The 12,928-nt window shown below is 43.5% G+C and overlaps 2 protein-coding genes across 2 annotated transcripts in view; one reads left to right on the top strand and one right to left on the bottom strand.

Moving 5' to 3' along the window:
* The window catches only part of LOC139465897 (aquaporin AQPAe.a-like), a 31,886-nt gene extending 20,940 nt beyond the window's left edge, over positions 1–10,946 (top strand). Inside the window, exons 4-5 of the mRNA XM_071247884.1 lie at positions 9,204–9,284; positions 9,832–10,946. Of these exons, the coding sequence (XP_071103985.1) occupies positions 9,204–9,284; positions 9,832–10,080 (330 nt within the window). The 3' untranslated portion in view covers positions 10,081–10,946. The remainder of the gene's footprint in view (positions 1–9,203; positions 9,285–9,831) is intronic.
* Positions 10,947–10,996: 50 nt separating this feature from the next.
* Positions 10,997–12,453, bottom strand: LOC139465556 (GRIP and coiled-coil domain-containing protein-like). Its single transcript, XM_071247274.1, has 2 exons — positions 12,430–12,453; positions 10,997–11,647 (listed from the first exon to the last, which is right to left on the bottom strand). The coding sequence occupies exons 1-2, from the start codon at positions 12,451–12,453 to the stop codon at positions 10,997–10,999; spliced, it is 675 nt and encodes a 224-aa protein (XP_071103375.1).
* Positions 12,454–12,928: the final 475 nt, after the last annotated feature.

Here is a 12,928-nt window from a genome sequence, read left to right as displayed (position 1 = left end):
AACAATTTGAAAACTGAACATAAGAACATTCTGGAATGTCTAATTGAAAGCCGCGATTGTATGGAAGTACTTGCCACAGGGTATGGAAAGTCTCTTCCGTTTCAAATGTTTATCTCATTGAAGCGAGAGATAGACGAATGATTTTGACGGAATCAGTCGGATGACAGGCCGTTCTGACGTGACCCATAATGGAATGTCCTTTGACCTTGTTTAGCGGTACCGACAACTAAGATCTGATTTTGATGATATATGGATGATAATTATTCTCAACTTCTTCTATTTCCTACATGTTTTACGAAGTCGTAACGGCGTAAATAATAGCACGCCCTTTACCCTGAACCAAATCTTACGAAGAGGACAGGAAAACCTGAGAAAGTTGCACCTTGTTGTTAAGTCTTGGTACAATGGTCTTTGTCGCTATCCACTGTCGAGTCGGTGGTAGTGGCTGTAGCTTTGTATATTGTTGCGTCTGTGACAACATGTCTCTATATTGACATTGAGTCGTATCTTTGACATCTCAGTATTGACAATTGTGGTCACTGTAGTGTGTCCCTGCTTGAGACGGTGTTTATGACATCACCTCCTTGGTCTAGTGGATAGAGCGTCAGCCCAGTGAGCAGAGTGTCATACCAAAATATGTTAAAATATAGTACTTGTTGTTGCCCTGCCTGACGACATTAGGAAATAGAGCCGTGGTGAGTATACTGTGTCTGAGTGGGATATTCATGTTAAACTGTGGCATAGTATCTCATATCTGACCATAAAACCGGCAGTACAAGTACAAGAACACACACACACACACACACACACACACACACACACACACACACACACACACACACACACAATACACATTGCTATGTTAGTGCAATAACCATGAAAGCGACGTTAAAACCCCATTTCACATTACCTCACCTGTGTTTGTGACGACCTCACTATTGACAGTTGTGTTTGTGTTAGCCTTGCTCCATGGCTGTACTGAAAGAAAAGTCCTTCTTGGATGTGTAGTAAGTCTAGATATATGGACAGTCTAAGGACTCCAGTCTCTTATATGGACAGCTTGTTCTTATTATTTACATAATCTAGAACTTATGAATTAAACTAATAATCATTGCCTAAGAGACTTGTGTAAGACTATGTCTGTGTCTATGTCTTGTGATCCCCTTGTTGAAGCTGCTTCTGTGTTTGTGTCTTGTGACAGCAATATTAACAGCTGTGTCAGTGTCTGGAGTTCTGTTTATGTCAGAGTTTGCAAAAGCAAAAACATAGGTATTGACAGAACTGTAAACTTCTGAAAATGGAAGACCGTTTGTTGAGAAATTCAAGATATTCCTTCCATTCTATGTCTATTTCTTTTCTATGTCCACCATACATAATTCCTACAAGTAATATTGGTATACCAGCTACAGTGTGAATGTCTTTGTATGGGCACAACGCTTTACGGTTGCAATGATTATATATTCGTATTTCGAGTGTCTGCCCCAACAATCCCACATATCATACTTCTTTCATTGGGCATTACGTTGAAGGAATACACTAAAGAAGGGCCCACAACACCTTCGGGTTTGAAGATAAAAGAAACCTATATTTACATGTAACCGTATTATATCCTACCAAGTAGGCGCGTCAGTGAACGCAAACTCGTGTTACCATATATGTAACAGCTAATCACAACAGTCAAATTTTAATACGTAAAGTGAAAGCCCACTTGTCTTTTAATTAAACCTTTTTTTCCCTCGAGAATGCATGTTTGCTTAACGTTGACAACAAAACGTCTTTGTTGTCATAAAATCAATAATGCGTTTTCTGATCTTGTAGTAGTTCTGTGTGTATTATTCAAATATACTGTATGTCATTCCTGTATGTTATTCCTGTATGTCATTCAGTATGTCATTTCTGAATGTCATTCCTATATGTCATTCCTGTATGTCATTCCAGTATGTCAATCCTGTATGTCATTCCAGTATGTCATTCCTGTATGTCATTCCTGTATGCCATTCCAGTATGTCATTCCTGTATGCCATTCCAGTATGTCTTTCCAGTATGTCATTCCTGTATGTCATTCCAGTATGTCATTCCTGTATGTCATTCCTGTATGTCATTCCTGTATGTCATTCCTGAATGTCATTCAAATATGTCATTCCTGTATGTCATTCCTGTATGTCATTCCTGTATGCCATTCCTGTATGTCATTCCTGTATGTCATTCCAGTATGTCATTCCTGTATGTCATTCCAGTATGTCATTCCTGTATGTCATTCCTGTATGTCATTCCTGTATGTCTCGCCAATATGAAAGGGTGAGGATTCAAAGCGGTGATGTGCTATACACCATACCGAATATACCCAACACCGTTTAACCGGCACCATGGTTTTCTAAATAAACGTCTGTATACCCTGTTTCAGTATAAATATGCTTTTATCAAAACAACCCTTTTAATATCCATAACTCAAAAGGAGCTATTTCCAAATGGGTAGGGTATAAATATATATAGGTTCCTCTTAACGATCATTACTTAGTAGATAGCGTTGACAAGATACTATTCAAGACTAGGCACTGCGACTCTAGTACTGCTTGAATGAAACAAGGCCTGCTACAATTTGTACGGCTCTTGATGACCAGCAAGGCGTGAAACAGTCCCGGTTAAAGTGTGGCTTACATCACGGCACGTCCTCCAGCTGGGGAGCTACACAAAAGGGAGTTCCTTCACTTCTGGGGTGTCGTGTCGGGTTCCCAGAACATGAAAGACGGCCGGATCCGGCCTACATGGTGGAATGTTTTAGCACTACGAACCACTACATGGCCTTGGGAGTAGAAACCTATTTCTAATTAACTTCTTTGTACTTGATGGTCGAATATCTGGCAATACAATCTACATAGAGATTTCTGGAGCGATTCTAATCGTATCAGATCACCGTCTGTCACCCCCCGGCGAATGTTGATGACCGTATACGTGATACATGTAACTTGATGCCTGGAGTGTAAAACAATTAACATCAATTCAACTGAAAAAAATAATGCTATTAGTTCGTATCACTGCAGTTGAAACTTCTGCTCATTCATGAAGATGTTGCGATAACGTTTTAGCTGAAACCATTCATACATTCAGTTGGAATTGGAAATGGGCTTCACACATTGTACCCATGTCGGGAATCGAACCCGGGTCTTCGGCGTGACGAGCGAACGCTTTAACCACTAGGCTACCCCACCGCCCCTAACCGCCTGGATATATATATATATATATATATATATATATATATATATATATATATATATATATATATATATATTGTGTTTGTGAAGGAGGATCCCGAGAGGTCCCGATCAGTCAGTCTTTTGAGATAATATTGCCGGTTTAAAAATAGGTTTACCAGAGGTGTTTATGTTTGTGGGAACGCTTAACTGATGCATTCGCTCATCCGAATGACTGTTTCAGTGTCAATAGAGATAACTAACGGCCAAAAGACACGTTACCACTTTACTGCAAAAACTTAAAAACACAAATTCAAACTAAATCAATGAAAAGTACATCGGCCAAACACAACAATGCTCTGTGTAGAAAATGACGCACGTCCACGGCACGTTGTTTCGTAGAAAATGCGAAAGTACACGTGCAATAAGGGTATATGAATGATACTGACTGCATGTCAGACACTCACACTGATGAAAAAACACCACAATAATGCCAGGACTGACACCCAAACAACCCTGAGTATGACAGAGTTGGAAGCCACCTGTGCAAACATGCAAGAACATTTGGCTGTTCCGAAGTTGCGTACTTGCATACTTTGCATCTCCGGAATCGATTCCTGACAGTGATGTCATCAGCGCAGATTGCCTTAGGGCATATGGGTGGACGACAGTCAGTGGTCAACGAATTAGGGCTTAAAGACCTTACAGAGTGCTGTTATTGACAGCTCAACATCGTCGTCAGAGATTGAGATGGCCCCGGACTTTACAACGTTGGCAGCAACGTGACAGGCAGAGGGTCGTCTTCACTGATGGGAGCCGGTTCTGTTTGTTCAGAGCTGATGGAAGACAGTTTGTGTACCGTCAAAGGGAAGAGCAAACGACGACATGTTGCGTCCAGGAGGTCGTGTCGTATGGTGGAGGGGGTGTGGGCAGGAATTTGCGGGCAAGAGAGAACACCGCTTGTCATCGTTAACGGAAATGTGACAGCTCAGCGTTACATGGATGACGTCCTTCTTCCGACTGCCCTACCATTTCTACAACATGGTGTCTTTTATGAGCATAACAACGCCAGACCCTATACAACCCGAATCGTACAGAACTTGTTTGCAGCCAATAACGTCAACGTGTTGCCGTGGCCTGCACGCTCCCCAGACATGTTCCCCATAGAACACCTCTGGGGTGACCACATCCTCCAGCCATCCGACAACAACTGATCAAGGTCCTCCAAGGAGAATGGCGATGTATCCCACGTTACGTCATCAGACGGCCCCGGGAGGTGTTTGCATGTCTTGTATTAGGGGGTGACGTGGCATTGAACTTGATCGATTTTAGATGTGTGTGCCCTTTGTCCCTTACGTTGAAAGTTTGTTTTTTCTATCTCACCTCAATTCGGGAAAATGTCATGTCAATATCGGATCCTGTATAACTGTCATTTTCAATGTTGATTTCGTTGAAATGTTCCCGTGTGTCTTTTAGGTTAACAATTGACTTGCCTTTGCATGTGTTTGTGACATGTGACTCCAGTGGGACAGGTCACGCTCACCTTTCTGCAAACACCACTATTTGATAGCGATTCTTAAAAACATGCTTACAGTATCGTCGGATTGGATATAGGAAGGGTTTTGAAACCTTTAATTTCTTCATTCATTTTCGAAGGACAAATAATCCGTAATTTCGATTTTCGATTAGATTATTCCTTTCTATGACCCCTTGCCAATGCAACTAAATGTTCAGATACCGTAGCGTTATCAATGTGTGCTGTGCTGTCGTGACATATGCATGACGACATATTCACGATACCCCTTGTTTTAAGAATCCTAAAAATGACTACATTCGAAACTTTTGTAGACATCGGCTATACTATGTGTATAAATTTAACAACCCAGGGACTATTCCAGTTGCTAATATATTTTCAACAAAACTGGACGCCAAACCCCAAATAACACGATCCATCCTTCCTTTTCCAAAATCTATTTCCGCGCTTACCTAATGTCCAGAGAAGACACGGCACAGCTGACTGATCACAACGTGCCAGAACAGAGGTGACCAGATCCATCAAGCGGACAAGTCTCCGTGACCGACATCAAGCAGGGTCTCCCAGGCTCAGCTGTCTCCACGTCCCCCAGGCCTCTCCTCACCCCCGGGGGGATCAAGGTAGTGTTACACGACCCTTTGAATTTATCAAGCCGATGTCGTCCAACATTAGTCGCTACTTGAGGGAGAGAAGAGTGGCGATGTCGCTGAAGTTCAGGCAGGGGACATCGACGGCGATATGTAACCACGGACAATGGAGACGCCTTTTGTACCATCGCCCCGGGGACAATGCTGATGACATGAACAATGTTAATTTCATCTTTGTAATCACATATACCAGTAGGTAGGCCCATAAAACCTTGGTCTGCTGGAGGGAATGTCTGACATGTGGCATACTTGTCCTTGCTTGGGGAAATATGTACGTGTAATTTATTAAACCCATAAAGGGGAGGGGGAGGGGAGGATGTGGGGTGTATGTTGTGAGAGGTTGGATGTCTGGGGGTGGAGAAGATTTGAAGAAAGGGAGAAGTGTTTGAGGTGGGTGACGAGAAATGGGGTTTAATGTCCCGTACAAGATTATTGCACTTATATAGCAACGTGCATGCACGTGTGTGTGTGTGTGACTGCTTGTACTAGTCCGGACAGATGCCGATTTATAGTGCTAGCCCACTGCGATACCATGCCGCAGTTTAACTGAGTACCCTACTCAGACACAGTATACTGACTCCGAGCCTATCAGTCCTTATTGTATCCCCTTTATGCCGATCGGTCCTTGGTATGACGTCTTTTGGTAATTACTCAAGTAGAATAAAATACTACCGGGCGGACGCTCTACCACTAGACCACGGAGGCGGTCTTGTGAGTTAGAGGGTTGTGAAGAGATAAGATGTGTGGTCGGAAGGGAGGGGTGGATGGATGGAATAAAGAGGTGGGATGTGTGGCGGGTATGGAGGGTGGAAGGGGTGTATGTGTGATCCTTGGTTTGCCTGCACTCTACAGATTCACCAGCTTCACCAGATTGGGTCTTTCCTCCGAAGTTGGCCCGACCTTCTTATTACTGATATACTGTTAGAGGCAGCGTTAAACCAACTCCCTCGTTGGGCTATTCTTTCCTGCGAGAAGTCCACATGCGTTGGAGTCATTAACTCTCCTTGTCGTCTTGCACATCTTTATACACAGAGAAGGCATGTTTAACGTTGGAGTTAATATTTCACATTTAATCGCCTGACTGTACATGGTGTAAAATGAGAACCAATACGTTTTGATTATAGTAAACATTTTTTGACATCGACAGCGCAGTGACAGTGAAGGAGCTCATTTCAATGTTCTACACAGGATTAGATTCTTTTATCGATGAACGGCGCCTTGTACGGCTAAAGAACACCATGACATATTCAAACGATCATGTTGACCTTTCGAGTTATTTTATCAAACACTCAGTGTCAGGACACTATGACAGAAGGCGTGTGTACTCGCCCACCCACAGCAGAGTAATTACAGTAATAAATCGTCTATTTATCTGTTAGTTTGTCGTCGACACAGCAGTGTCTGGGTCATAGCGTGGCATGGTGGTTTAGGTGCAAGTCTGCCCAACAGACTTCACGGGTTCGAATCACAATAGAACAGAGGGAGTGAATCTGCTTCCAGGTTGTCATGCCATTGCACCAATGTAAGTACAAACAACATTAAAGCCTGGATCCCTTGACATCGTTAACCAGACGTACCAAATCAGATTCTCCAGATCGGTCATTGAGTGATGTTGACCATCATGTCCCAAATACAGTCATGTGTGCTCAGATTGATCTAGACCTTGACCCATCATGGCTGAGCGGCGCGGCTTGACACACAGAACCTCTGCTTATTTTTCCAGTGCGGATGAAGTGTGTATTCCACGTCTCCTATGTCGTCCCAGACAGCCGTCAATGACGTTGATTACAGCAGTCCAGAGAGTAGCAAGGCAACAGGACTAGTATGTCCCAGTAGACCTAGCGACTATTAGTGCATGTCGTATCCCAACTGCATGAATCGACACTCATAATGTCAATCAAGGCATTGTCAGGTCCAGGTTCGAGTATTTACAGACTGCCGTCTAATAGCTGGAATATGGTTGAGTGCGGCGTTAAACAACAAAACAGCAAGTAAAGACACTGGGACTAGTATGTCCCGGGAGTCATCTGGACAGGTCTGTGACCGACGGCGACTCATTCTACATGCTAGGATTGTGGGCAATGACCCTCTCTCAGTGAAAGCAAAGTGTCGTCCGATACGGCTCCCATTGTTCACAGCTGATGTCTTTAAGCCAACACAGGGCCCTTCCACAGAAAGGCTTAGCTGTGTGTCAGTGGTATAGTCGCCGCTGTCGTTGTCGAACACCTTGTGCGACACTGGTAGCTGATGTAACCTGTCGTGGTTGTCAGTCACGTGACAGAGATGACACAATATGTGGCCCGTCATGCCCTGTTTCGTGGGAGCCCCATGTATTCCTGACAGCTTGTTCTTGATGTTATACACGTACATTGTGTAACATGTGCCAAAAGTTATGCTGGAATATTTTCTTGACAAAACAAATTGCTGAAGACAAGTTACAGTTGCAATGGATACGTGTGAGAACGGTAGCTGAAGACGGGAGCCAAGTTCATGACAGCTGGACTACCCTTTAGAATTGGGTCATATCCCATACAACATTATCTTTTGTTTTACGTATTTTGGTGATCAACGTGTTGTTGAAAAAAGTCTGCGAGTGAATATTGATTAACGCAGGAGTCAGGATTAGTCTATTATATCACGGCGCCCTATAAGTAATTGATTCTAAACTAGGCAAACGAGTGGTTGCTATCATGAGCAATGCCGGCGGGGTAAGATGACACAAGTCACGGAGACTGCCCACCTGTTACGTAGCCTGTGTCGTTACTCAAAACCTGTAAACCCAACGTGGTCACATTTAGAAAGGAATTGTTCAACTTAGATGTAACATTTAGAGGCCTCGGATCCGGTATCTGAGCGTTGAAATGGTCAGCCGAACTCGGACTAAAGGTAACAGTTGAAATATTAGCATACCTGAGGTCGAAGTGCTCCAAACCATTTCAACCATGGCCAACAATAAAAGATCATTAATACCTAACATGTTGCAATATCGATATTTTTAAAACTGTATTCAAGACCTCGGTGATCAAGTGCACTGTGATTCGTCTCAGCGTGATACAAGTGTAATTAATATCTGCACCTCGCTGTTTGGCGATTCGGGTTAAAAAATGCATGTCCCGTTGGCAAGGACCAACGCGAGCACATTTACCAATCCCTAACTACTTTTCCGCAATGACAGGCTTTTTTATGAGCTAACAACTTTATCAAGAAAGTAATACATTATAGTAACACAAACACATTCAGTTTGGTCTATTATCAAAGTCAAAGGTAGAAAAAATGTTTCGTCACTGCTAAGTGCTAGTGGTGATGTCATCGTATCCAGATAGCTTAGATTGATTATCATGATGTGAGCCACTGGACTGTAGGGTCCAGACTTGATTATTAACAGACTACGCCCATATAGCTCGAATATGAGTGTGAACAAACAAACAAAACAATAAACAGTATCTTATATGGGGTTTGGGGATTACAAAATGTGTCTTAAGTAATGTAATATACTGAACCAAATTAAAAACTTCACAATCCTAAAATTTTAACATTTTGACCAGTTATCATTGTGGGCCCTTATTGTGTATTTAAACAGTAATGGCCACGTATTGTCTTCAGATAACACCCGTTTTTGTGCAGGTGAATCGATCAAAATCATGTGCACAGCACTATAGTGGCAAACGTGTTGGGTTTTTTGAATGCATAGCTCATTGCTCATGCTATTAACCTCTGGATTTCCTGAACCAGACTCGAATAATTACAGTGACCTGTATATAGCTTGAGTATCGCTGACGAAGGCGTAAAATAACGGTCAGGCACTCAACATTGATTCCTATCTATTTCCAGGGTCACATCTCCGGCGGCTGCATCAACCCTATAAGGAACTTCGGCCCCGCCGTGGTACTGGGAAACCTCAAGCATCAGTGGGTAAGTATATTTACAAAACTTCATTTGTAACCAGCTGCCACTTTTGATATCCAGACCGCCTCCATAGCATGGTGGATAGAGCGTCTGCTAGAGAATGGTTGGTGGTTCCATCCCAGCCCGAATCATACCAAAAGACTTAAAAGATTATACATGTTATTACCCTGCCTGGCTCTCCGCATTAAGGGGATAAAGCAGGAATTGGTCTGCTCCTGTGTCTGATTGGGGGTATCCCTGTTAAACTTCGGCATGATATGTCAGTGGTTTAGCACTATGAAACTGACATTAGTCCGAACTAGTACAAGCAACCTCACATACATGCCCGCACACGTGCATGCACCTCGCTATATAAGTGTTATGACCTTGAATGCGACGTTAAACCCCATTTCAACCTCACCTATGATATATTACTCTCACATATAGCTCACAACCCCTGTCACTTTCCCCTTGTTTCTTCAGGGCTGTGAGTTCATGCGTGATGTTTAAGTTTCATTGCTCTAGACTGCTGGATATGATTTCACTGTGATAATGATGCGTGTCTTGCCGGCAGATCTACTGGGTGGGGCCAATGGTCGGCTCTGTGCTCGGGGGACTGCTGTATGACAAGGTGTTCTCCGTGGCTGCAGAGAAGCACGGCCTGCTGAGCTGCGTAAAGAGCCGCCCATACCAAGCCGTCGGCATGGACGAGCCCAGCACCATCGAGAAGGACATAGAAGTGCGAACCGGAAGTATTTCCTCGAGTGACCTCCCGAAGAAGCAGCCTTATTCCGAATCCATCGAGAGAATAGCTTCCGTTTAGGGTCAAATATGTAGTGCACGAAATTATAGTACACGTGTATAGTGACTTTGCCTTGAAGCACAGCAGTGTTATCTGATGAATGAATCCAATGATTTATGAAATGACTGCAATGGTAATGTGTACGTCACGATGACGTGTTTACATAATATACATTTCAGTATATTTAACTACTTATTGAATGTGATCTTAAATAGCCGACATGTCATCCCCGATTCTTCAAACATACAATGTTATATTGGAACCTAGTAAATTCACACATGATAGCCAATCCTGTGACACACCTCTTAGTTTGTATTTAGGGACAGGCTATGTGACTAGTCAGTACTAGGGATGCGCAGATCGTCGCCGGAATACCAGAGTCACCTACGACTGCTGGAATATTGAGGGGGAAGTGAATATACACAGCAGCTGTTGGCGACTTCATTAGCTTCATCGGTAGAGATTCATTTACATATTATTGTATTAACTGGAGATCTCTGCATCCTCATGATGTATTCCCTGTGTGATGACCCATGCATCACCGATATGTTTTTATTGTGCCGAGTCAGAGAATATAATCTGTTTGTCTACACAGAATCAGTAAAAGATGTATGCAGTTCGAGAGATGGCTAAACGCCTATTGAAACAATAGTCAGCAGTCACGGCTTCTGTGGGGTCCATACCCAAACTAATGTCGTTGGCGATTTAATCTTAAAGCCTACAAGAGATCAATAATGCTAACATTATCAGGTTGAAATCTGAGGTTCACACCACGATCAACAAGTAGTCGCTAAGTGATCTAAGATTCCTATAGATAGCCGAGACTAAGGTATATATCCCGCACGCCTTTCAACTCTTACACAATCTTTTATTAATTTTGTTATATAATAAACTATTTTCTTACATACGTTCTGCGTTTTGTTTTGGCAAGTTTCTCTCAAATCCTGGTTGCCTGGTAGTGCTGCAGGTTGCTCTCCTTGTTATCCTTGCAGCGATGCAGGTTGCTCTCCTTGTTATCCTGGTAGTGATGCAGGTTGCTCTCCTTGTTATCCTGGTAGCGAAGCAGGTTGCCCTCCATGCTATCCTGGTAGCGATGGAGGTTGCTCTCCTTGCTATCCTGGTAGCGATGCAGGTTGCTCTCCTTGCTATCCTGGTAGCGATGCAGGTTGCTCTCCTTGTTATCCTGGTAGCGACGCAGGTTGCCCTCCTTGCTATCCTGGTAGCGATGGAGGTTTCTCTCCTTGTTATCCTGGTAGTGATGCAGGTTGTTCTCCTTCTTATCCTGGTAGTGTCTCAGGCTGCTCTCTTTGTTATCCTGGTAGTGATGCAGGTTGCTCTCTTTGTTATCCTGGTAGGGATGCAGGTTTCTCTCCTTGCTATCCTGGTTGCGATGCAGGTTTCTCTCCTTGCTATCCTGGTAGTGATGCAGGTTGCTCTCCTTGTTATCCTGGTAGTGTCTCAGGTTGCTCTCCTTGTTATCTTGGTAGCGACGCAAGTTGCTCTCCTTGTTATCCTGGTAGTGCTGCAGGTTGCTCTCCTTGTTATCCTGGTAGTACTGCAGGCTGCTCTCCTTGTTATCATGGTAGTGCTGCAGGTTGCGAATTCCCCTGTTACCCACCGTAAGTACGGTCACTTTATGTAACCCAGCTTGTGTTGTACGGTTCTATGTTACCCCACAATTGATGTACGGTTCTCTTTATGTTACCAAGCAAACCTTGTACAGTTTTACGACACCCAGTTCTGACTTACCCAGCAGGTGTTGTTCGGTTCTGTTTTACCCAGCAGATGTTGTACGCATTGTGTTACCCAACAGGAGATTACGGTTCTCTCTGTGTTACCCAGCAGGGAATTACGGTTCTCTCTATGTTACCCAGCAGGGAATTACGCTTCTCTCTATGTTACCCAGCTGGTGGTACACGGTTGTAATGCTACTAAGCAGGGCATATTTATCACCAAGAACACGAGTAGCCATGTCGTCTAAGATACCGTTTTTTTCTGTGTATTGTTCCGTCCCTAAGTTGTAACATGATGTCAATACATTGGGCTTTTATCCCAGATTCCCCGTATCATGACCAGTGGTTTGTCAGCACCATATCCGGGGCACAGTTGGCCAAGTCGTCTAAGGCGCCGCGATTCGCTGTGCGTCCCTTGGGCACGCCAGGCACATATGGTTATGGGTTCGAATCCCGGTTCGCCCCGATTATGTTTCTAGGTTTGTCAGCACTATACCCGTGCTCATGGGTTTCACCGAATTGGTAAATTTCTGAGACCTGCATCACTTCGGGCTTTCCTTCCACATTAAGCTGACACCGCGATATAACTGGAATACTGTTAAAGAAGGCGTTAAACCAAACTCACTCACTCACTCACATCCGTCCACGTTGGTTTCACCATATTGGCAAATGTCTGAGACCTGCATCTCGCCACGCGGTCCTCCTACATTTATCTGACACAAACAGAAATAGTGTTCAACGTGGAGCATTCATTAACGTTACGCTACCCAGCAGCATATATCCCATTAAAGTGCACCTTGGATTTAACTGACTGTTAACAAGTGCGAGTAAACAGTAAACTAGACACATCAAACGTGATATTCGACAAACGGTGCGTCAAAACGCAGCCATTGTCGATTTGCAATGTCTTAAACGGCATTGTTTTCACACTTGTTGTCATGGAGGAAAACAGTAAAGCAAAATGCACGTGCAAAATATAGCATTCGTAACTCTCATTAACGTTACGCTACCCAGCAACATATATCCAATTTAAGTGCGCCTTGCTTTCAACTGACTGTTACAAGTGTGAGTAAACAGTAAACTAGACACATCAAACGTGAACTGTTATATCAGTAAACAGACAATAAAGTAATATT

This window comes from Haliotis cracherodii, unplaced genomic scaffold, assembly GCF_022045235.1.
Source record: "Haliotis cracherodii isolate W230 unplaced genomic scaffold, xgHalCrac1.p SCAF_18, whole genome shotgun sequence".
In the NCBI taxonomy this organism is placed as follows: Eukaryota; Metazoa; Mollusca; class Gastropoda; order Lepetellida; family Haliotidae; genus Haliotis; species Haliotis cracherodii.
The sequence above is the reverse complement of the archived record's forward strand: the minus strand, read 5'-3'. Positions and strand labels throughout refer to the sequence as shown.